Source organism: Pleurodeles waltl, chromosome 8 (genome assembly GCF_031143425.1).
Source record: "Pleurodeles waltl isolate 20211129_DDA chromosome 8, aPleWal1.hap1.20221129, whole genome shotgun sequence".
NCBI lineage: Eukaryota > Metazoa > Chordata > Amphibia > Caudata > Salamandridae > Pleurodeles > Pleurodeles waltl.
Genome location: NC_090447.1, coordinates 14549596 through 14575269, shown reverse-complemented (window position 1 = coordinate 14575269; position 25674 = coordinate 14549596). Strand labels below are relative to the sequence as shown.

The 25674-nt window shown below is 49.5% G+C and overlaps 1 protein-coding gene across 1 annotated transcript in view; it reads right to left on the bottom strand.

Annotated features, from left to right (window-relative positions):
* The window catches only part of LOC138249288 (extracellular calcium-sensing receptor-like), a 149712-nt gene that overhangs the window by 44096 nt on the left and 79942 nt on the right, over positions 1-25674 (bottom strand). Inside the window, 1 exon segment of the mRNA XM_069203244.1 lies at positions 24524-24742. Within this exon segment, the coding sequence (XP_069059345.1) occupies positions 24524-24742 (219 nt within the window).

Here is a 25674-nt window from a genome sequence, read left to right as displayed (position 1 = left end):
TAAGCGTAACAGGCAGGCCAGTCTGACTAATATCTTTCCCTGTGTGTATTTCTCTGCAGGTCAGCGCCCATCAAAAGAAGGGTATATGTCGTGCCATCGCCAAGGACGTGCGGACCCTGGGGGTCTATGCCAGGCAGAGCACCCACTGTCAGAAATGGTGGGAGGACCTGAGATGCTGGGCATGGAAGACCGCAGAGGTTTAGCTGGGGATGGCCTCCCAACAAGGAAAGGGTGCCCGTCAAACCCTGACCCCCTGATGGCCTGTATACTGGCAGTGGCCTATCCGGAGCTGGATGGTCGCTTGAGGGCATCATAGCAGCCACAAAGGGGTGAGTACAGTGCAGGGACGGACACTTCTTTGAGCACCCCAGCAACAGGTACAGCCGCCACCCCGGTAACAGCACCGCCCTCCTAACAGCCCCTCAGCGAGTTGCCCATGCCCGCTCACCCAGGAGGGTGGGCATCTCCTTCACCCCAGGCACCTCAGGCCCTGCCCCTGTGAGCCCTGCTGCCCTGTGTGAGGAGGCTATTGACTTTCTGCGATCCATCTCTGTTGGGCAGTCAACCATTGTGAATGCCATCCAGGGGCTGGTGGCCCAAATGCAACAGACAAATGCATTTCTGGAGGGCATTCACACTGGCTTGGCGGTCCAACAGAGATCAATCCAGGCTCTGGCCTCCTCTCTGCTGGCAACCATTGTCCCTGTTTCCACCGTCCCCCCTCCAACTTCCTCTTCCCATTCCCCTCAACCCCAACCTATCCCAAGCACACAGGCAGACGGGCATGCACACAGGACAACAGACAAGAGTGGCACAGGCAAACACAAGCACCACTCATCATCCCACAGGCACTCACACAGACACCATCCAGATGCAGACATACCAACGTCTACTGCCTCCACTGTGTGCCACTCCTCCTCCACCTCCCTCCCAGTTGCGTCTACACTCACACCTGCATGCACTACATCCTCATCCACTACCGCCATTACCAGCACTCCTAGCAGAACACACACCTCACTGGTAGACACCACCACAACAGCCATGCACACGTCCCCTATGTCCTCTCCCACTGTGTTTCCCCCCTCTCAATGTAAACAAACGTAAGCACTCAGACACCCAACAGCCATCCACCTCACAACAGCATCCAGCCCATGCACCTGCTGCCAAACACAGCAGACACCTCCCACAACCACTCCCTCTTCCTCCACTCCCAAACCGTCTCCCTCTTCCCATCCCAATATCCCTAGGCAGCTTTTCCTCTCCACCATTAACCTCTTCCCTACCCCTCCCCCATCCTTGACGTCTGGCCAGGGTGCCAAAAACCCAGGCACTTGTGGTGGTACAGGATACAGGGCACCAGGCAGCCTCAAGGAAAGGGTGCCTGCCCCAAGTGCTGCCCGGAAGGGCAAGGAGCCCTCCCCAGCTGCTGTCAGGAAGGGCAAGGGGCCTGCACCAGCTGGCAGGAAGGACAAGAGGCATGGTGCTGGGACTCAGTCGGAGCCCCCAACAACAACCATGGTTGTACAGCCGTCTGAGGCTGCAGGGGATGGGCAAGAGCTTTCCCCCACAACCACCACCAGAAACAGCAGCAGCAACACCACCACCAGCAGTGGGCAGCTGTCCAAGGCTGCAGGGGATTTGCAGAAGCTTCCCCCCCACAGCCACCACTATAGCAACAGCAGCACCACCAGCAGTGGGCAGCTGTCCGAGGCTGCAGGGGATGGGCAGGAGCTTCCCCCCACAACCATCACCAGTGGCAGCATCAGCGGCACCACCACCACCAGCAGTGGGCAGCCGTCCGAGGCAGCAGGGAATGGGCAGGAGCTTCCCCCCACAACCACCACCAGCAGCAGCAGCCCCACCACCAGCAGTGTGCAGCAGTCCGAGGCTGCAGGGGATGGGCTGGAGCCTCCACCCTCCACTACCAGTAGCAGCACCACTACCACTACTGAGCAGCCGTCACCGCCGTCTATGGGCTGCTGTGCGACCTGCCCCCTGCAGATCCAGTGGGTACGTGTAGGAGGCTGGCCTGGCTTGTAGTGTGTACCAGAGGAACTTGCACATTGTGCCTTGTGTAGAATTACAATAGGTTGCCATAGGAACACATAGGTTCAGGGGCAACACAAACCATATACTCCAAAAGTGGAATGCGAACCACGAATGGACCCCAGAACTATGTGAGCTTGTAGAGGGTCACTGGGTCTGTAAGAAAACAGCGAGGGTTAGAAAAATACCCCACCCAAGACCCTGAAATGTAGGAGTAAAGTACACCTACTACCCCCAGAGAGCACAGAGGTCGTGATAGGGGGGTTCTGCAGGAAGAACAAACACCAGCAATGCAACATCAGTGGATTTCCGGACCTGAGTACCTGCAAGACAAGAGGACCAAGTCCAATAGTCGCGACAGTGTGGAGAGTGGGCAGGAGCCCAGGAAATGCCAGCTGAAGATGCAAGGAAGCTGCCACCAGTTGGAAGAAGCCTGGAGTTCTGCAAGAAAGAAGAGGACTAGGGACTTCTCCTTTGGAAGACTGATGTCCCACGTCGCGATGAAGCTTTCAGAGGTGTTCCCATGTAGAAAGACCGCGAACAAGCCTTGCTAGCTGCAAGGGTTGCGGTAGAGGTTTTTGGGTGCTGCTGTGGCCCAGGAGGGACCAGGATGTCGCCACTTGGAGGAGGAGACAGAAGGGGTGCTCAGCAACTCAGAGAGCCCTCACAGAAGCAGGCAGCACCCGCAGAAGTACCCCAACAGGCACTTAGAAGAAAAGTGAACCGGAGTCCACGCGAAGTCACAAAAGGGAGTCCCACGACGCCGGAGGACAAATCAGAAGGTTGTGCACTGCAGGATGCAGTGCTGGGGACCCAGGCTAGGCTGTGCACAAAGGAAATCCTGGAAGAGTGCACAGGAGCCGGTGCAGCTGCAAATCACGCAGCACACAACTTTGCAGTCTAGCGTGGGGAGGCAAGGACTTACCCCCACCAAACTTGGACTGAAGAGTCACTGGACTGTGGGAGTCATTTGGACAGAGTTGCTATGCTCCAGGGACCACGCTCCTCAGGATGAGAGGGGACCCAGAGGAACAGTGGGAAGATTCCGTCAACCCACGGGAGATTTCTTCTGAGCTTCTGGTGCAGGGTGAAGGCAGGCTACCCCCAGAGCATGCACCACCTGGAAACAGTCGAGAAAGCTGGCAGAATTAGGCGCTACAATGTTGCTGGTAGTTGTCTTGCTATTTTGTTGTGGTTTTGCAGGCGTCCTGGAGCAGTCAGCGATCGATTCTTTGGTAGAAGGTGAAGAGGGAGATGCAGAGCAACTCTGGTGAGCTCTTGCATTCGTTATCTGAAGAATTCCCCAAAGCAGAGACCCTAAATAGCCAGAAAAGGAGGTTTGGCTACCAAGAAAGGAGGATTGGCTACCAAGAGAGGTAAGAGCCTATCAGAAGGAGCCTCTGAAGTCACCTGCTGGCACTGGCCACTCAGAGCAGTCCAGTGTGCCCCACCACCTCTGTTTCCAAGATGGCAGGGGTCTGGGACACACTGGAGGAGCTCTGGGCACCTCCCCTGGGAGGTACTGGTCATGGGAGTGGTCACTCCCCTTTCCTTTGTCCAGTTTCGTGCCAGAACAGGGCTGGGGGATCCCTGAACTGGTGTAGACTGGCTTATGCAGAGATGGGCACCATCTTTGCACACCAAAGCATTTCCAGAGGCTAGGGGAGGCTACTCCTCCCCAGCCCATCACACCTACAGTATTTCCAAAGGGAGAGGGTGTAACACCCTCTCTCAGAGGAAATCCTTTGTTCTGCCTTCCTGGGCCAGGGCTGCCTGGACCCCAGGAGGGCAGAAACCTGTCTGAGGGGTTGGCAGCAGATGCAGTGGAGACCCCGGAAAGGCAGTTTGGCAGTACCCGGGTTCTGTGCTAGAGACTCGGGGGATCATGGAATTGTCTCCTCAATGCCAAAATGGTATTGGGGTGACAATTCCATGATCTTAGACATGTTACATGGCCATGTTCAGAGTTACCATTGTGACGCTATACATAGGTAGTGACCTATGTATAGTGCACACGTGTAATGGTGTCCCTGCACTCACAAAGTCCAGGGAATTTGCCCTGAACGATGTGGGGGCACCTTGGCTAGTGACAGGGTGCCCACACACTAAGTAACTTTGCACCCAACCTTCACCAGGTGAAGGTTAGTCATATAGGTCACTTATAAGTTACTTATGTGCAGTGGTAAATGGCTGTGAAATAACGTGGACGTTATTTCACTCAGGCTGCAGTGGCAGGCCTGTGTAAGAAGTGTCAGAGCTCCCTATGGGTGGCAAAAGAAAAGCTGCAGCCCATAGGAATCTCCTGTAACCCCAATACCCGAGGTACCTCAGTACCATATAAAAGGGAATTATATGGGTGTACCAGTGCGCCAATGTGAATTGGTAAATTTAGTCACTAGCCTGTTAGTGACAAATTTGGAAACCAGAGAGAGCATAACCACTGAGGTTCTGGTTAGCAGAGCCTCCCTGAGACAATTAGGCACCACACAGGGAACACATATAGGCCACAAACGTATGAGCACTGGGGTCCTGGCTAGCAGGATCCAAGTGACACATAACAAACACACTTACAACATAGGGTTTTCACTATGAGCTCTGGGCCCTGGCTAGCAGGATCCCAGTGAGACAGTGAAAACACCCTGACATATACTCACAAACAGGCCACAAGTGGGGGTAACAAGGTTAGAAAGAGGCTACTTTCCTACAGTATGACACCCAGCTGAGAGACTGTGACCTTGCACTCCCCAGGATCTGAAGCACAGGGCTCGCTGCCCCCTCCAGAACCAGTGGGTATAACATCCACTCACCACAACCTCCCCAGGATCTGAAGCGGAGGGCACGATGCCCCCTCAAGAACCAGTTTGTAAGACACCCACCAACCCCATCCTCCACAGGATCAAGAGCACAGGGCACGATGCCTCCTCCAAAACCAGGGGGTAAGACACCCACCAACCCCAGCCTCCCCAGGATGGAGAGCTCTGGGCACGATGCCCCCTCCAGAACCAGTGGGTAAGACACCCACTTGAGAAACTGTGGCCTTGCACTCCCCAGGACCAAGCACAGGGCATGTTTCTACCTCCAGAACCAGTGTGTTGGAAAGAACCATCTTTCTTGGCATGTTACCCCCATTTTTACCTGTATGTCAGTATGTTTTTGCCTGTCTTATTGGGATCCTGCTGGTCAGGACCCCAGTGCTCATAATTTATGGCCTAATGTGTGTGTGTGTATAGTGCTTAACTGTGTCACTGAGGCTCTGCTAACCAGAACCTCAGTGCTTATGCTCTCTCAGCTTTTAAATTTGTCACTATAGGCTAATGACTTAATTTACCAATGTCAATTGACACACTGGACCCCCCCTTATAAGTCCCTAGTATATGATACCTAGGTACCCAGGGCATTGGGGTTCCAGGAGATCCTTATGGGTTGCAGCATTTCTTTTGCCACCCATAAGGAGCTCAGACAAACCCTTTCACAGGACTGCCACTGCAGCCTGCGTGAAATAGTGCACACATTATTTCACAGCCATTTTCACTGCACTTAAGTAACTTTTAAGTCACCTGTATGTCTAACATTAATTTAATGAAGGCTAAGTGCAAAGTTACTAAGTGTGAGGGCACCCTTGCACTAGGAAAGATGCCCCCACATAGTTCAGAGCCAATTCCCAGGACTTTATGAGTGCGGGGACGCCATTACACATGTGCACTACATATAGGTCACTACCTATATGTAGCTTCACAATGGTAACTCTGAATACAGCCTTGTAAGGTGTCCAAGATCATGGAATTCCCCCCCCAATCCAAATTTTGTATTGGGGAGCCAATTCCATGCATCCTGGGGGCTCCACCATGGACCCCCAGTACTGCCAAACCAGCTCTCTGAGGCTTGCAATGCAGCTGAAGCTGCTGCCACCTCACAGACAGGGTTCTGCCCTCCTGGCAGTCTGAGCAGCTCAGTCGCAGGAAGGCAGAACAAAGCATTTCCTTTGGGAGCAGGGTGTTACACCCTCTCTCTTTGAAAATAGGTGTTACAGGCTGGAGAGGGGTAGCCTGCCCACCCCTCCCCAGCCTCTGGAAATGCTTTGAAGGGCACAGATGGTGCCCTCCTTGCATAAGCTAGTCTACACCGGTCCAGGGAACTCCAGTCCCTGCCCCGGCACGAAACTGGGCAAAGGAAAGGGGAGTGACCACTCCCCTGTCCATCACCACCCAGGAGTGGTGCCCAGAGCTCCTCCAGTGTGTTCCAGACTTTAGCCATCTTGTTTTCCAAGGTGTGGGGACACGCTGGAGGCCTCTGAGTGGCCAGTGCCAGCAGGTGACGTCAGAGACCCCTCCTTATAGGTCCATACCTGATAACGTGGCCAATCCCCCTCTCAGGGCTATTTAGGGTCTCTCCTGTGGGTTCTCTTCAGATTCTACTTGGAAGTTACCAGCAGGAATACTCTGAAACTACTACTTCATTCTCTGACCTCAGATCAACCGCAGACTGCTCTAGGATCCACTGTCACAGCAACAAAGTATCCAGAAGGGCTACTTTTCCTCTGCAACTTCAGCTCCAGCCAGCAACTGCAACACACAGTGTACACAATGTGCACGCTCTGGGGACTCCCTGTCTTCACCCTGCACCAGAAGGACCGAAGAAATCTCCAGTGGAGTGACGGAGTCACTCCCCTGCTCAAGCAGGCACCTTCTAAGTCGAGGACTGGTTCTTTTGGACTCCTCTCCTGGCGACGAGAATGCTCCTTGGAAAACAGAGGGTGGACCCCATCGACACAGACTGTCCTGAGGTTCTGCTGTCCCAATTTGGAGGAGGTGAGACCTTGCCTTCCCCGAGAATGACAGTACCCCGGTGCACCACTTCTTCTTCACCTCCTTAGGCCTCTGAGCACTATTTGCTAAATTCCTTCATGCACATCCTGGCCCAGGTCCCCAGCACTCTATCCTGCGACGCTCAACTCGCTGAGTTGACTTCCGGCGGCGTGGGTCCCTCCTTAGTAGTGCTGTACCAACTGCATTTTGCACCTCCTTTGTCCCCATGTCCTGGGGCTCCTGTGGGTGATATCTGGTGTTCTGAGGGCTTCTGGACTTGGTCTCCTTCCTTTGCAGGTCTTCAAGTCCAGGAATCCACCATTTGGTGTTTGCAGTCTTGCTTGGTTCTTGCAATAACTCTAATCACAACTTGTAATGTGTCCTAAGGAAACTTGCAGTACTTTACTCCTGTTTTTCTGGGCTCTGGGGTGGGGTAATTTACTTACCTTTACTGTATTCTTACTCTCCCAGCGATTCTCTCCACACTACACTTGTCTAGGAAGGAATTCATAATTTGCATTCCACTTTCTTAGTATATGGTTTGTGTTGCCCCTAGACCTATTTTCTCCCATTGCATTCTATAGCATTTCCAATTGTTTGCATTGTTCTGTGACTATTTACTTGTCTAATTTTGGTGTCTAGTGTATATATTGTGTATAATACTTACCTCCAGAAAGAGTATTGCCTCTTAGATATCTTTGGCCTTGTGTCACCCAAATAAACTACCTTTATTTTTGGTAACACTGAGTATTGTCTTTACTTGTGTATAAGTATTGTGTAACTATAAATGGTAATGCAGAGCTTTGCATGTCTCTTAGTTCAGCCTAAGCTGCTCTGAAATGGCTACCTCTATCAGCCTAAGCTGTTAGAACACTGCTAAATTTCACTAATAAGGGATAACTGGACCTGTGTAAGGCGTAAGTACACAAGGTACCCTCTACAAACCAGGCGAGCCTCCTACACTGTGGTTTTGTTCCATCTACCCCCCATCCCCCTGAGGTGCCTGCCTTTTTTGCAGCTGATGCCCCTACAGTGTTCTCTCCATGTTGGTGCAGGAGATAAGTGGGGGCTTGGACTTTGTCATGTGGCCCTGTGGCCCACGCACATTGAGGACTTGCCATTGTCCCTTGAACTGTACATATGTATATACCTTTAGATTGAATGTTCGTATTTTTACTGTATTTATATTATTACACTCACTTTCATCTATTCCTGTAGTCCTTGCATTATTCCTCAGGGGAACAGGGTATATATGTTTTATTACTGCATCTGATTGTGTGTATGGTGTTGTGCGTGTGTGTGTCACTCTCTTTTTCCTCCCCCCTCCCCTGTGTGCTAGGCAGCTGTACTCACCCGGGTTGTCTTTGCCATCGTTGGTGTTCGTGGTGGAGCAGAACATAAAATATTGTAGGAAAGATTTGCAGCTCGGGCTCCATGGCGTAATGGTTGTTCCTTGTGTCTCCAAAGGTGAGTCCTTTCCCTTTTGTGCTGTGTTTCTGCCAGGCTTTTGCTGTCATTGGTACTGCCCTGGAAAAGGTGGTGGTTTCCAGGGTCTTAATATGGTGGTCGGAACATTGACTTCTGCCTGGCTGTAGGCGGCTACCGCCTTGGTGGCTGTTGTTTTCGCCCTGGCGGTCGGTGTGGTAAAGTGGCTGTCTATCTGAGATCTTTCCGCCATTGTCATAATTTGGCAGTAGTTACCGCCAGCCTATTGGCACTATTACCGCCACTTTATCACCAACCCCCAGGGTTGTAATGAGGGCCGTTGTGTAAAAAAAAGTTATATGCTGCATGAAGTTAAGTACATTTAGCCAATCAGGACACCGCATGCACAGCACACTCAGTGACCACACGCCCGAATTCCAGACATATGGACACGTACGCTGGCTCACATAGGCCCTCATAATGAACACAGCGGTGTTTACCGCCGTGTTCAAGATGGCGGTCATTTAACTGACCGCCAGCCCCCCTGGGACCCCACCGGCCGCATAAAGAACATTCTGCTGGGCCGGCGGGCAGAAACATTGTTTCTGCCCGCTGGCCCAGCAGAATGCATGGATGGGACATTGCCAGCGGCTCCACATGGAGCTGCCGTCAATGCCTCTGTGTGCCAGTGACCTGCGTGATGGGGCACTGCAAAGGGGCCTCTGCACTGCCCATGCCAAGTGCATGGGCAGTGAAGGGGTCCCCAGGGGGGTCCCGGAGCACCCCTTCCGCCAGTAGAACCCACCAGGGAAAGGCTGGTGGCATTAGGTATCATTATCCGAGGGGCAGCAGCTCTGCCATGTCGGATAATGATTTCCTCCACCGTCAGGCTGCCTATCAGAGGCAGCCTGGCGGTGGTGTAGGGCCGCCTATGGCGTCCCTCCATGTATTCATTTTATGGCGGTTCAGCCCGCCATGCCGGTGGCGGTCTTTTCACCCGCCACCGGCATGGCGGGCTGAACCGCTGGGGTTCATAATGACCCCCATAGTGTCAACGCCAGGTCGAGGCCCACCTGCATTCCCTATCTGGAAATTGTAGCTACGACTCATTGTCAACTATTCACATATTTCACCAGGGAAAGAATGAAAGAAATTTATCAAAGTTGCTTCATTTCATGCACTATGAGACAGTCCTCAGACCCAGGTGCTGTAAATGCTTTCCCGGCAGTAATGTTCATTTAAAGGAACCATTTCCTGTTTTGCCAGATGCCACTTGTCTCTTGTTTTTTAAGGTACATTCTCATTTGAGCAACATTTTGGTGAGCCAGATAAGAGCTGACTGTTTTTTAGAACTTGACTGTGAGCAAAGGAAGGGGACCTCACCCAGACAGATTCACCTCTGGGTGCGCCACAGATGGTACAAATAAGGCTCTGGGTGAGACAAAGGGCCAGCTCTCTGTTTTAAGAGGTGTCTTTGCTTGGACTGCTGAGCGTGATGCAGTCGGTAGACATAGGTTCTGGGTGTGATATTGGGCTCACATCTCAATCTTATTAGGCTATCCTGGTTTTCTCAGTGCCACCGGTTTCTTAACAACAGTGGTATTTGAAAGAAGTTAGAGGTGTTCTTCCCTTGGCCCACTGGGCATGACACAAATGGTACACATGACCCCTGGGTGTGACACCGGGGGAATTCTGATGTTAGGGTACTAGAGCGATTGGGATCCTGGAGATTAGGCATAGCTGTGATTTACTAAGAAGTGTCTATGATCATTGAAGTAAGTCCTTTCTTTCGCCGCATAAATTGTTGCAATATTTTTCCCTAAGTTGATATCGACAAGATAATCAGGCTCTGCTAGTTACATGCAGCAGAGCTTCCCTTAGTCACAGCATAACATTTGCTAGGAGTGGGCAGGGCTAAGGTATTGCGGGTGGGCGGTTCTCCTGATTTCTGAGGCCTAGTCAGCATCTCCCCTGCCAGTTGAAATGGTGTTGTTTTGATATTATGATACTGGTAGACCAACATGACAAACACAATGTGTTTCCTTAAATGTTGAATGTTGTGTTCTTTGTCAATGTTTAATGTATAAATGAAGATATTGTTGATTCGCAGAAATTGTTGTTTGATGCCAAAATAAGACTCACTATTTTGTCGCCAGATTGCAGGCTTCTGTGAACTAACAATTGCATATTCCTGGGATCAAGAATCATAACGCATTTGTTTGTTGAATGTCTATTTTAATGCATCTGTGAATAACGTTGAGCTTATTTCCTTGTGAATATCCTCCCCCACCAGATTAGATTCGTAATCCCCTTGTATATATTTCTTACTACTGGAGTAATCCATGTGTTCCCTTGAACACAGTTTCTGTCACCAGAGTAAATATTTAGATATCTATAAAAACAGAGAAGTAGCAACTAGAAAAAGAAAACCCTCTAAAAATAGAAAAAACACATGCAATGTAATAATCCCATAAAGAATATAGCAGAGTGACTATCCCCTGAAAAGACTATCCATATACCACCATGGGTTCACCTTTGGAGCACATGCAGTGTAAGTTCCCTATTGGGGCGAAAAAGCTTAGCAAGCTCTGCAAAGAGTTACACGCACAGACCAAGACTCACATGTTCTCCTGGCTATAAGAGGGAACCTTCGACACTAATATAATTGCACACGCTAGGACACACATGCAACAAAAATATACAGGGAAAAAGAAGGACACAAAGGAAGCATTGCTAGAGCTCTGGGCCATTTCTGAAGAAGTCAAGGCTGATAACCTTGACCCAATACCAGCAAGCAAGGTGTCCCCACCTCCCCTGCCATATGTAGGTACGGAGGTGCTCTCCCTGATTCCTGCTATATCCATGTTAGGATACACCGACCCACCAGTCGAGGGGGCTCAAGGGGCCTCTGATGAAGAACAGGCTGTCAGATCTAGGCATGATGAACCGAGAGGCCAGTAGGCCCTGACACTCTCTGCCCCACCCCAGACCAAGAGCAAGAGCACCCCGAAGCTCAAACCCACGTTCACCGGAGTCAATAGACCAAGCCTCTGCCGCACAGAGAGAATGTACTCCTGTTAGTTCCACAAAGCATACTCAGATAACAGGGAGATTCTTAGCAGCCACAACTAGCAACGGTGAGTAAAGGGATCCAATGACAAGAACGGGTATTGTTGGGCCCAAGTTCACGGCAATCGCAGGCTGACCTCTGGCCTAGGGGAGGGTAATTTGAACCAGAGGGACATGGCTGTGGGAGAGGGCTGCATCAGATACTGGAAGAGAAATCCTGACTGGAATTTTCTCTACATGTAGCTGTGCCTCATAAAATGGGAGAGAAGGCAAGTTAAGGGAAGAGGAAAAGGGTAAGAAGTGTTTAGGATGGAAAAAGGTCATTACTGCAAAATCCCTGTGCTGGAAGCAGACACTCCTGGTCAGAACAGCTGTGACCACAATGGCGCAGAAGGCAGCAGCACCAATGGGGGTTCCACCTCTAGTCAGGAGGGTTCCCTTCACAAAACCCCTGGAGTTAGACTTGGGGGAAGGTACATAAAGGGACAGCTGCAGTATCATTCATCATCCCCAACTAACCTCTTAGGGAGAGACTTAACGGGCTAGCTAAATATGACCATTCATTTCTCTGAAGATGAGACAATAACCTGGTAAACTCCTGGGGTCATCCCATCTCGTCTTATGTCTTTAACCCGTCCACATTGCACAGACCGACTGATAAGAGCGGCACCTGTCGACCTGACAGCCTTTATTAACACAGTTCACCATTGCCGTGCACACTGAAACTGCTGAGCCGTAGCTGCAGCTGCCCCGCAAAGTTGTGTTTCGCCGAGAGGGTCACCTTGATATTGAAAACCAAGAGGAGGCACTGCTTTGCCTAGAGGCTGTCGAGGTGTGGTCTGACTACAGGGTATCATCTTCATCACACCTGGTTTTAATGTACGAGAGGTAACGGATGAATAACCATTCAGAAATGTCCAGGAACCACTGAGATTGTCTTTTCTAACCAGTTAAGGTTAGTGTAGAGCTGTGAAGTGGGACTCAGTGGCCCATGGCTGTGTTGACAACAGGACAGGAGGAAGACTTGTCAGTAGTCCAATTGTAGTAATGGGCAGAGGGTCCCTACGACATGGGGCTATAGAAAAGGCAAAAGCTGGCCACAAGGAACTAGCCTGGACATCTGAGATGCACAACATCTTATGCAAACTCAAGACAGAGATCAAGCTTTCCCCCTTGTTAGGTACACCAGATTATAGGAAAGAGTTCTTCCTATTCAGCCACAGTGATGGACGAGCCACGTTGACAGTTCTAGCACAAAGATATCCCCTGGGCCACACGCCCCTTATGTATTACAGCGGACTGTTAGACTCTGTCATGCAGAGTCACTTCCCAAGCGAGCAGGTGCTAGCAGCAGCAGCCTTTGCTGCTAACAAAAGCACCTCCATCATGAAGGGGGTACCACTGACACTGTGTGAGGAACATTCTGGGCCATATTTATACTTTTTGACGCAAAACTGCGCTAACGCAGTTTAGCGTCAAAAAATTTAGCGCCGTCTAACGCCATTCTGAAGCGCCATGCGGGCGCCGTATTTATTGAATGGCGTTAGCCGGCGCTACCAGACCGGCGCTGCCTGGTGTGCGTGGAAAAAAACCACGTACACCAGACAGCGCCGGCGTAGGGGGAAAATGGCGTATGGGCGTCTTAAAATGGGGCAAGTCAGGTTGCGTCGAAAAAATCGTCTTAACCCGACTTGCGCCATTTTTTAACGACGCCCATCCCCCATCAACATGACTCCTATCATTGTAAAGATAGGAGTCATGCCCCCTTGCCCAATGGCCATGCCCAGGGGACTTCTGTCCCCTGGGCATGGTCATTGGGCATAGTGGCATGTAGGGGGGCACAAATCAGGCCCCCCTATGCCACAAAAAAAAAAAAAAAAAAACTTACCTGAACTTACCTTAATGTCCATGGGATGGGTCCCTCCGTCCTTGGGTGTCCTCCTGGGGTGGGCAAGGGTGGCAGGGGGGGTCCCTGGGGGCAGGGGAGGGCACTCTGGGCTCATTTTGAGCCCACTTGTCCCTTAACGCCATGCCTGACCCAGGCGTTAAAAAGCGGCGCAAATGCGCCGTTTTTGGCCACGCCCACTCCCGGGCGTCATTTTTGCCCGGGAGTATAAATACCACGTAAAGGCCTGGGAGTCATTTTTTAAGACGGGAACGCCTCCCTTGCATATCATTAATGCAAGGAAGGGGTTCACGCTAAAAAATGACGCACACTCCGGGCACTTTGGCGCCCGAAGCGTCTAACGCCATAGTATAAATATGGCGTTAGTTGGCGTTAGTTTAGCGTCGAATTTGCGTCGAAAAAAAAGACGCAAATTCGGCGCAACCAGAGTATAAATACGGCCCTCTGTGTTTGCGGTAAGAAAGAAGAGCAACATGTCACCGACTACGCAATGGGTTTTGCGTTACAAGCTTATTCTCTCCAGGCCATCGCTTAAGCGAGTTCAGTGCCACCTAGTGAACCCAGCCACCTTCCTAGCCAAAGAGCTTCAGGAAGAGGAGGAAACCCATGATTGCGCGACAATATCTCCTAGGGGATCAGCCAGGTAGTGGACTTTCTCATTCTAGATATTGAGGCACTGTTCATCAACGGTTCCTCCATGATCTATCAAGAGACGGGAGTAAGACACACAAGGGCAGCGGTTGTCATGGCTTGTAACTACAGGTCATCTCACAGTTAAACCTCCTCCCCCACCTCTCAGCACAGGTGGCAGAAGTGACCACACTAATGGAAACCCTCACCCAAAGCTCAAGAAAGACTGTAACAATTTATTCAGATTCAGCCTACATCACCACCATGGTGCATAGGAAGCTGGAGGAGGTGAGGGTTTCCAAAATCAGACAGCACACTTCTCACACACCAGGACCTTCTAGAACTATTCATCAACACGATGACCCTGCCTAAGTATGTGGCCTTTGTAGAATGCGCTACCCATACTGGGCTCAAGGACTTCCCAGGGAAATGCACTAGCCAACCAAGTTGCAAAAAATGCAGCATATGGCACAGTTGAGGAGGCTCATGTATTCCCCGTCCACCAGATTACAGAATTGGAACCCCCTCACGACAAGCCATATACAGAAATGGCACGTTTATACTTGAGGGAGTTACAAGAAACTGCATTGCCTGAAGAAAAGGAGCAATGGGTAGCCAAGGGCTGCACACAATTGGCACATTACCTCACATATATACACACACCCATAGGGAAGCCCGTTATGCTGCAGAGCTTAGTTAACATAGCTTTGCCCTAACTGCATCTACAGACACACACAGCCAAGGACAACATGATGGCAGAACTTCAAAGCGAAATAGTAACAATGTGCTTAAAAAAAGGCTCATCTGCCAACTATCCTCCCCCAAATCTACTCTCAAGGTTGTGTCATTGGCTATCCCCAGACCAACGGGGCTTTTTCAGGGTGTTATGCAAACGACCTCATTGAGAGATTGTTGATTGATGTGCTAACTATGGGTACCTGATTTTAGTGGTCTGCCCATATTCTATGTGGCTCAAAGCCGGTCCTTGCATGCACTGTGACGCTAAGGCAGCTGTGACATTCCCTGTCAAAGAGGTAATTCCCAGGTTGGGGTGCCAGATGTCATTTGGTCGGACAACCCAAGGCACTTCGTTAACTCCACAGTGATTACACATATACTAGCTTCAGTACACCACCCCCAAAGCAACAGTGCTGTTGAAAGGCTCAAAGGCCTACTAAAAACAAAATAAGTAAAATTTGTGCCAGCCACAGTAGGAAGTCGCTCCATTGACTGCCGCTAGCCTTGTTCGCACTTGGAAACACACCTAGCAGCGATCACTATGTCACACCACACCAGATAGTAACAGGTAGACTGATGTGGACACCCATATCCAAAACCAGGACCAAATTGAGTGCTGAGGCTAGCTATCAGGCACTGGGGGATAAATTGCATGGGTATCTCTCAGAGCTACCCAAAACAGCCAAATCCTTATCCAAACAAGTAACCCATCCGAGCTCCAAGTGCGCCATGCCAAGCATCCATTTCAGCTACCTCAACCTGGTCAAGAAGTTTACTTTCAAAACTTTGTGAGCAAATGGAAGCAAGCCAAATTAGAAGGTCTATACTGAGTAATCTTCACCATGCCTACCGCCCTCAAGGTGGAAGGGAGGGATGCATGGGTCCACCTTTCCGATGTGCATCTGAAACCATAGCGCACCCCTTATGAACTGCACAAAAAACTTTCTTTGAACTATCAAAACCATCAAACTCAAACCACCAGAGGTCTACAGATATCCACACTGGATGCATCCCAAGATGTTCAAAGGTTATGTATTATTGCATTCATACATTCTTTGGCTGCTAGGGACGCTACTGCATCCATGTATTCCCAAAGAGCAGTCTGATCTAATGGAGTCTATTTAGAAAATTTCACCACAACTGTGTAGGGACCTCACACATGTTGCCTTTAATTACACCACGCCCAACCCCAGCATCCCACATGCACTACACAGCGTTCTTTTACACAACATGTGGTGCCAGCACATGACCACTCTGGGCTCTAAGACATCAGCCCGGTCATGTTATGTCTGTTCGCTGATACCAAATGTAGTAGGCACAGATAGATTGTCCTTATCCCGAGAGGTAGCCTCTGAGAAAGCGAAATGCTCCTTCATTTGTACCTCTGTAGAATTAGGGCCAAATGACAACCTAACAAAGTGGAGCCCTGCAGGGTAGTAGAAATTCTGACCCGCCATGAGAACAAGCCTACAGCACTATACCTTCTGACCGAGCCTAGCGACATCCAAACTGAGCTAGACTGGATGCGCAGGAAGGAAGTTGCAGGGGAAGAGTCTATTTGTGCCTGAGATTTTATGAGAAGAGATTCTTGGAGATATCTAAACCACCTAAGCAGTACACAAAGGCATCCGCCCCTGCTTCTATCTGCAGTCCCAGAGTGGCCTGTAGCGTCTCTGGGGTTGTATTCATTACAGACAAATGGTCCCCAAACATGGAGTTTCAGTGCTGGCCATCCACCTCAATGACAATTAGTGACATGGGTCTTGTAGGGGAGGGTTAAACAACAACGTAGATACCCCATGTCAGGTGATCTCGGACATTGAGATAGACAGGTATACATGGATAGAAGGGAAGGGGCAACCTCTAATTGTATGGAAACTCACATTGTATTCCTTATGTTTCAGAGGCAAAGGAACGATTCCACTGGGCACCAATGAGAAATGTGGCACAATGCTGCACATTCTGGAAATGCAGTTGGGAAACTCCACGCTGATTGCCACCTACTGTTTTTTGCTGCGACTTCGCTTATACCCAGCTCATCCCTGGATGGCGTGGCCTCTGCTATCTGGTCACCATATGTACCCCAACCCTAGTCATCCCTGTAGAAGATCTGTCTGAACTGTGCCTACCTACTGCACCTAAAAGTTCCAAATGAACAGTACCAAGCTCTGCTTCCTCGTCATAATACACACCTCGACACTGGTCATGCCTGAAGAAGATGTGTCTGAACTCTACCTACACCTACTGAGGAAGAAAACAGCACTGTTGCATCAGGTTTGAAGGAAAATAACTGAAAATTATTTTGTTTGGGATCAATACAAGAACATTCCCTATGAGTTCAGACTGTTCACTGATGCCCAGGTGACGGCAGGAGGGTCCATACCTTTCTTTACCCTGGAGATAAAAGCAAATGCCCACTGCTTGCGACTAACACAGTGGGAAATGCTCCAAATGATGAACAGTACCAAGCACAGCCTTAATGAAATCAGGAAGAACTGAAAGTCATCCCCCTCATGGTAATGCAACATCGGTATTTCTTGGTCTTGATGACCGCAATGGAGGGTGGAGTGTGTAACAAGATCTGTGCTTCCTTTTGCACTTTCAAAGCCGGCAATGGCATGGACAATGGAACTTTGACAGTTGCCATTGAAGCATTGCACCGAATACAGAAGGACATGCATGAGGAGGGAGGTGCCCCTGAGCAGGAGTGGTACACAAACAGGTTCTCCTGGCTCTGCAGGTGGCTGACCAGTTTGTGAACAACATTGCTGCACATTTTCATAGTGTTACTGTTTTTGTGTGGTTTCCCACAATAGGGGTCTCCTACTGTAATAACGCAGTCCCCAAATTGGGTAGGGTACAAGTAGCGAGGGGGGTGGAACAACTAAGTGGCAATACTGTGACTGTCATGACTTATAGGCTTGATGGTGTAGTTGACAATTTAACTGGAGGGGGGAATGACGATATTGGATTAATCAATGCGCACAACAACAAGAGACCTTTATACACAGATGATACATTTTCATACACAAATGAAGTTGCATCACCTCTGTTGGATTTCCCCGTCATGAACTCTTCATCAACCCCAGCATATAGGTACATGGTCAGGCAGGCTCTGTGACCCTGGCCTGAAGGTTAATGACTGAAAGATCACAGATGGGGTAACACTTAGCCGACAGTCAAACACACAACCTTAGATCAGATTCCACAGATAGGCAGCAACACTTCAGTGGCCCCCAGAGATTCACCCCAATAAATCACAAATGGCCAGAGGGATACATGCATTCCCAAAACACCAAAAAGTTAGATTCCCCATGTAGTTAGGTGCACTTAGCCAGTCAGGACACAGCACGCACAGCACATGCAGTGACCAGACACTCTTCAGGCCGGACATCTGGAGACCTACTCGCTGGCCCACATAGTATACATGGCAGGTCGAGGCCCACCTGCATTCCATATCTGGAAATTGTAGCTACGACTTTTTGCCAACTGTTTCACCAGGGGAAGAATGCTTTATGGCTTTATTGCTCCCAGAGAAATGTATAAAATGTGCTTCATTTCAATGTACTATTAGGGACAGTCTTCAGACCCATGTGCTGTAACTGCTGTCCTAGCTGTAATGTTAAATAAAGGAACTGTTTCCTGTCTTGCTAGACGCCTCTTGTCTATTGTTTTTTTAGATAAATCCTCATACGAGCAACAGAATCACATGACCTAGGATTAGGTTGATCTTCTACAGTCACCAATATTCAAATTGTACCCATTGTTTTACATAACATGCCAGCAGATGATCTCCTAGGCTCTTGGATGCTTAATATTTCAGCTCCAGAACAGCCTTAGAACTGTAACCTTGAGTCATCAACCTCCAAACCATAATGTGCAGATGGAGAAGAGCTCAAGGGGAGAGGCGGAGTACCGTAGGGTGGAGAATCCTTTGGAAGTTGGAACAAAGGTAGTCCTGATTTATGTAGAAGGTTCAGGGAGCCAAGAAGAGGCCATCAAGATCACAGATGCAGTCTCCCCAAATATTACTCAGTACCCTTGGGTGGAGGGGACTAGGAGGCAAACTAAAAAGTCATCCTGAAGGTCAAACCAGGGACATGGCATCCACCTCCAGGCTTTCTGACAGCAAACCTACAAATAGAACAAACAGAAGAACCGTGGTGTCATCTGTGGCATAGGGGGCCTGCCACAGCTTGCCCAGCTGGGCTCTCAATAGCTTAAACACTTCCAAAAGGTGAAATACTTATTCGTGTCCCAGATAATAGGAGGCCTGAAAAGTCAGAAGGTGTTTTCTGCTCTTGAGCAGATGTTTTCTGTCACCCTTGCTAGAACTAGATACTTGGTTCCCTCCCTGACATTTGCTTCCCTGTTGTTAGTCCTGTGTAGGACTGCTTGGCCTTAAAAAAGAGGAGAAACCCTAAGAGAGTTCAATGGATCTCTGAGAGCTCCCTCTCGTTTAGGAACTGAAGACTTCCCCTTTGGGACCAGCAATTCTGCAACACATGACCCTTGGTTGTGGATCCCCACTCCAATGGCTGACATCTGTGGTGCGGAGTAATGGAATAGGAGGAGCTCAAAGAACACTCCCTTGTAGGTACTTCAGAATCAACCACTTCTCTAAGACTTTGCAAATGGCTGGAGTCACTGCAATCAGGGCCTTGTAATCCTCTGAATCTGGTCTCCAATGACATGGGAGGAAACCACTAAGGGTTTCAAATACAAGTGAGCTCAGCAAATCCCAGCAGTGGCTGCTCACTCAAGACCTTGGACTCGCAACCAAAACCTGGCAGAATCTAAAGTAAAGTTCAATATTCTCTACAGCTAGGTTTGGAAGTGTCAACGTTAATCCTCTGGCAGAAAGACACAACCTAAGGTGGTCTTGAACATGCCAGTGATGAACTGATGATTATGAGCCATCATCAGGTGAGCTTTCTCCAAGTTCAGGAGAAATGCTGGCTGACAGTGGAGCAGCAGGCCCAGGAGATATCTGATTGGGTCCACTATCATTTGTAGTGAAATGTATTCAGAAACTGAGGGAGACCTATACAGCTACAGCTTATAGTCCCTACCTTGTGGATGGAAATCGCAGACCCTCACACTTCCCTATATAGACCACACAGTAGCTGCAATTGGAAAAGCAGGCAGCAAGGCACACCTTCATTCCCAAAGTGTACCATCATCTGCATGTATCCTTGGCATATATATCCTTGGTTATAGGCAGACCCAGCAATGCGCACCCATAGTGCCCACACCCCAGGGTTTGCAATCTGGGACAAAGGAAGTAGCCAGTGAAGAATTGTTCTGTTACACCATGCTGCTGGCCCGGATGTGGCTGTCTGACTCCAGCACTCAGAGACTCATTATTGCTGCTGCCCGCTGGTGGCACATCAGCACTTGAACATAAGAAATCCCTACACCTGTGTGTGCATGGAGTCTGGAGGATGGGACAAACCAGCAAAGCAGTGAACTACCACCCTAGTCACCTTGAGCCCTACAGCATGGCCAGAGAGCAAACAGAGCTGCAAGACTGATAGTCAGAAGTATACCAAGAAAACAACAGTCTGGACAGCACAGAAGAGTGCCCCAGCATTGAATGCCCATCCTTGGCCTGTCACCGAGAATGTCGCACCAAGTGACCAACCCTACTAGGTACACACAACCCTACGCAGAAACAAGCACAGCAAAAGCACAGCCTTGAAGTGCAAGTACAGTGCTTTCAAGCAAAGAGGAGGTAGAAGGAGGGTTACCTACAATACACAGAGTAAAGCCCCTAGAGGATCCCTGAGGAGGGGACATGCGAAGTGTGGATGGATGCCACATTGACCTGAAGAGAAGGTGACCTGCGAGAGGTCTATGATGGGAGAAGACACAGTCCTATGAACAGGACAGGGCCTGAGAAAAGTCCATGGTGGGAGAAGATGTACAGTCATGTTTGGCTCTCATTATACTAAATGAGACTGCTGGATTTGGGCAGCAGCACCACCAGGCTGTGGGGAACTGAGTAGGGGTGGGCGGTGAGGTCCACTCCACCGGCAGAGTTAACAGAGTTGTTGGCCAAAGGAGCTCACTACCATGCGTACTGCAGCCCAGTTATGGGCCACTCAGGGCAAGCTCAGACAGTTTGTGCTTGCGCTGTGTGCCCATAACTGGGCTGCACTTTACAATCAGAGCTGCTGCTGAGGGGCTGCACTTGCACCAGCTCCAGATCCAGGCCTCCTTCCTTTCACTGTACTCAGCAGCCCAGGAGCAGGGGACAGAGGGAGGCAGAGAGCCGGCCCACTGGCAAAGGGGACCCTCCTCGACCCAGGGAAGACCCTTGTTTTGCTTTCTCTTCTTTGTGCACACAGGTGCTGGCACTGGGCTTGGACAGTATTTGCATATAACGGGGTTTGTGTATGGAAAAAAGGAAATATTCAGTTACAGCTCCACTTGTAAAGAACCTCTCTCCCCAGAGTCCCTGGGAAAATATGTGGTGTTATGGGGTGCAGTCCTGAGGCCAGCAGGGAGAGCTGGAGACCAGGTGAGCAGCATTAGCTACTGATTGGTAGACCGGCAGCCCCTGCTACATAGAGATGTGTGTGGCCTGAGAGACTGCCTTAGAGCCCAGTGGTAAGCCAGGCTAGGCCCTTTGTGAAAATACCAGACTGCTGGTGCTGAGTTAGTTTGCTGCTGCAAGTGCTGGGCCCTAAAGAAAGGGCGGCCTGAGGCTGTGTGTAAGTGCAGAGGAAGCGATTTCAAGGCTGTTGCAAGACATGGGGTGTGCTTGGCACTCTGTAGCAGGTTTGTGAAGGAGGGCAGTTGGTGAAGGGGAGCATGCAGGTGTGGAGAGCAGCAGGCTCCAGTCCGGTGGGCTGTGTCAGCACAAGAGACCTGAAACAGCAGCTTTCGCTGTCTATGGCATAGCACCTTGGCCTGAATGCACCTGATCTGGGAAGCGCTAAGTAGGGTCAGGCTAGCCAGTGGTAGGGCAGGCGGCACTCTGCCAGATGCGTAACTCCGTGGAATTCCACTGAGTCTTTAGCCAACTCCACAGAATTCCGTGGAGTAGAACTCCTAGAGCTCTGCCCACCCCTAGAACTGAGTCCAATTCCACTCCATGTGACAACTGTCAGCCTAACCCTTCTGACCAGCTCACAGTACCTCAACAGGACCTGAAAGTGGTGGTAATTCATGGCAGTCGTGCGCATGACATTCTGATTTCTCAGGGAAATCCTGGTGCAACAGATCTCATCCTTTTCTCTCAGTTGCATTCGTCTCACTCATGCAAAGACAAAGAGAAGCATAAATGGGTTCAATATATTTTATTTATTCAAATGCGTCCCAAAAAAAATAGCATGTACTGGAATGATTAGGATGATAAAATTGAATAATAGCAATGTGATAATAAGGAAAGTGAAACACAAGAAAAGTGTCAGGATTCCTACCTACGCCACTAAGGTACTACTTGAGCACAGCAGTGTTAGCCTTAATCCGCTGTTCTGGTTCCCTAGGAAGACACCATCCCCCATGATAGTAGTTAAGAGGGCTGTTGATCTACTGAGAGTCCTCTCGCTTGTAAATGGAAAGATGCCAAGTCTCAGCAGAGAACTGAAAAAGGAAAGGAGAGAAAGGTGTGTGACCAGATCTATCACAGAGAAGAACCTGATGACCACAGATGTGCAGGAGAAATGATCAAAGGTGACAAGAGAGAAGACTTGTGCCACTAGCAGAGAGCGTTCTCACCGACACAAGCAAGCCACCAATGTGGAGTGACGTCACTAGCGATATTCCAGTGGGAGAACCGGAATGGTGAGAGGTCCATGAGCCTAGAACTGGCGACACATGACATGTGCCACACTGTACCCGAAGGAGAAAGGAATGCATGAGACATGTGACTGGATGCCCCATCACAATGAGAGAACTGAAAAAGAGAGGAAAGAAGAGTGTATGGCCAGATCTGTCACACTGAAGAACCTGATGCCACTGAACACCAGAAGAAGAAGAGATCATGGCACAATTCCACATTGCAAAGGAGAGCTGAAAAAGGAGAGGAGAGAAAGGTGTGTGACCAGAACTATCACACAGAAGAACCTCACAACCACAGATGAGCAGGAGAAATGATTAAAGGTCACAAGAGAAAGGATTCTTGGCACTACCGAAGAGTGTACCCACTGACATAAGGAAGCCACCGATATAGAGCAACATCACTGTTGACAGCCAAGCGGGAGAACTGAAAGTAAGCCACACATATGCACGAACCGCATATCTGCTTCATGTTTCCAATGCAACTGTCCAGCCACAGTCACTGGCTGCTTGATGGATGATGGCATCCCTGCTAAGACCCACACATACAAAAGGAGAAGAATGGCATCAACAACACACTGAGCTATGTCGATGTGAAGTCCCTCCAGTCACCGTCACCCTGTGCATGTCCTAATTACCTGTTGTGCAGGTTGTATAATGGCAACAACACCATCATACCATGTTCATCACCGTAACCACCAAAGAAGCATTTCATCACCAGGATGGAGTCTTACTCCAATGAACCACCAAGAAACCAAAGAGGCCCTCCTGGCACCATGAGGGACCAATCATCCAGGGACTAGCTGCTATTCCCTGTGCACCTGAGTCCTTTAGGAGAGCTCACGCTACCATGACCCTTGTGTTAGCAAAAACAACTTGGCCGTGGCACTGCTGGTGGTCCTGCAGTGGCCCCCACATGGCCACCACACAGCTCAGCATAGTCCACATTGTCCAATGGTGACTTCTCCAAAAAAGTCCCTAAGGGAATTCCTGCACAAGGAAATCCTTGCACGAGAGAAGGGCATGAAGCTGTTCTATCGACATGTGCCATGAGGCACTAGGAACTCAGAGGAAGATGTCCAAACGCTGTTGATGCCATCCCAGTCCTTGCAGGGTTGTCATTCACGGAGCCAACATACCCCAAGAGTAACCACTGCAGTGGATTCCACCAATGCTTCTGATGCACCACAGTTTGAAATGACACTAACTCCAACACTGTGGGCCTGATTCACAAGGGTAAACCTAGACCAAAAGTCCAAGTTTAGACCAAAGGTCTAAGTTTAGGCCTACAGTCCAACTTTATTCATAGTAAAGATAGACTTTTGGTCTAAATTTAGACTTTTGACCCAAGTTTAGACCAAAAAGTCTAAACATAGACCAAAAGTCTAACTGTATTCATAGTAAAGTTAGACTTTTGCTGTAAGTTTATACTTTTGGTCTAAACTTAGATCAAAAGTCTAAGCTTACACCAAAATTCTAACTTTACTATGAATAAAGTTATATTTTAGGTTTAAACTTACACTTTTGATCTAAGTTTACCTTTGTGAATTGGGCCCATTGAGAGCAGGTGAGACTGACCAACATCGTATAAGTGGACGTTAACTCAATGACATGCATTTGAAGGATCCAAACTCCATCTACACCATGTTCCTGCTCATAGTCATCTGGTTAAACCATGGATGAGAGCAGTGATTCCGAGGTGCTGCCGGCAGCACCTATCCATTTGTCCAGTGATGTCCTGCTGTCTGCCACTAGGAACTGAGAGTCAGTAGGGCCTAGTTTGTTTTTATTTATTCCTGCAGGCTAAACTCATTTTTGTTTTTCTTTAAAGTTTAGTAGGGATTAGTGATACTTCTAGGAAGAACGGAAACGCCTTTTTAAAATATGTGATAGAGGGTAATTGTCTCATAGGAGGCATGTCTCCTCATCCATGTCATGACTCGGGTGCTGAAGACAGACAAGGTGTTAACGTACTTATGGCTGTCTGCTGGCAATACTTCAAAATATTACACATTTGAGTTTTTGTGATTTTTCCTTAGAGTTCACATCCTTTGTCATTATTGTACATGGCAACCTGTCTTACACACAGATGAACATATGTGAAATAAACCCTCCTCACCTGGTTGCTGCTGGCCCACAGAATGTTCTTTGTGTTGACATACACTTTTTCACCTTGTTGTAAGTCGAAGTTGTCCACATTTATCAGCCGGATGTCCTCATCATCAAACAGCTGCACATTGAAGATGTCAAAAGCGCTCACGGGATCTCCATTCACATCAAAATATATGTTGGAACCAGCATCAAGCGTGACGTTGATGTTTTTCACATAGTGGAGGACCTGGGACATTGGAAGACAGACACAGAGGCCCTCATTCTGACCCTGGCGGTCGGTGATAAAGCGGCGGCCAACCCGCCAACAGGCCGGCGGTCCAAAATATGCAATTCTGACCCTGGCGGGAACCGCCAACACAGCCCGCCGCATTAACACTCCGCCCGCCACGGCGGAACAAACAAACAGCGCGGCGGTCCCCGCCAACAGCCAGGCGGCAGACAATGTACCGCCCACCCTATCACGACCCACCAATCCGCCACCTTTTCCGGGGCGGGAGCACCGCCGATAAAAACACGGCGGAAACAGACTACGAACGGGAAAACGCTCACCTCCACATACACCACGCGAGATTCCGGCAGTATGGAACCCGAGTTGCAGGTCATCCCCGCACTCCTATACCTGCTCCTGTACCAGGAGCACGCCCGGCGGCGCGGAAGACATCGGTGAGTACTGCACCTACGACACAGGGGAGGGAAAAGAATACCGGCACACACCCACCCACCCACACCCACTACAACACACACATCAATGCATTCCCACAGATCACTGTCACAACCCACAAACCCCCCCCTTCCGAAATAATGCAAAGACCAAAAGAAGAGATCTCAAACGGGCAGATATATTGAAAAATGGACAGCAGTAATCCAAATAAATAAATAAACTATGTACAAAATATATACAGCTACTAAATGTAGTCCAACCACTGTCCGTGGACCACAGGGGTCCTGATCAAAGGGGCAAGGCCCAGTCCCACGACAAGAACTCCACGGAGAGAACACTGCAGGGGCATCAGAAAGAAAAAAGGACAGGCACCTCAGGGGGAAGGGAAGGGGGTCACCTCAGCCACTTGAGTACACGACGCCAGATCCACGAGGGGACTCCATGACCACTGGCCCATCCTGGGGAGAGCAAAGCCACAGTCCAAACAGTCCATACAG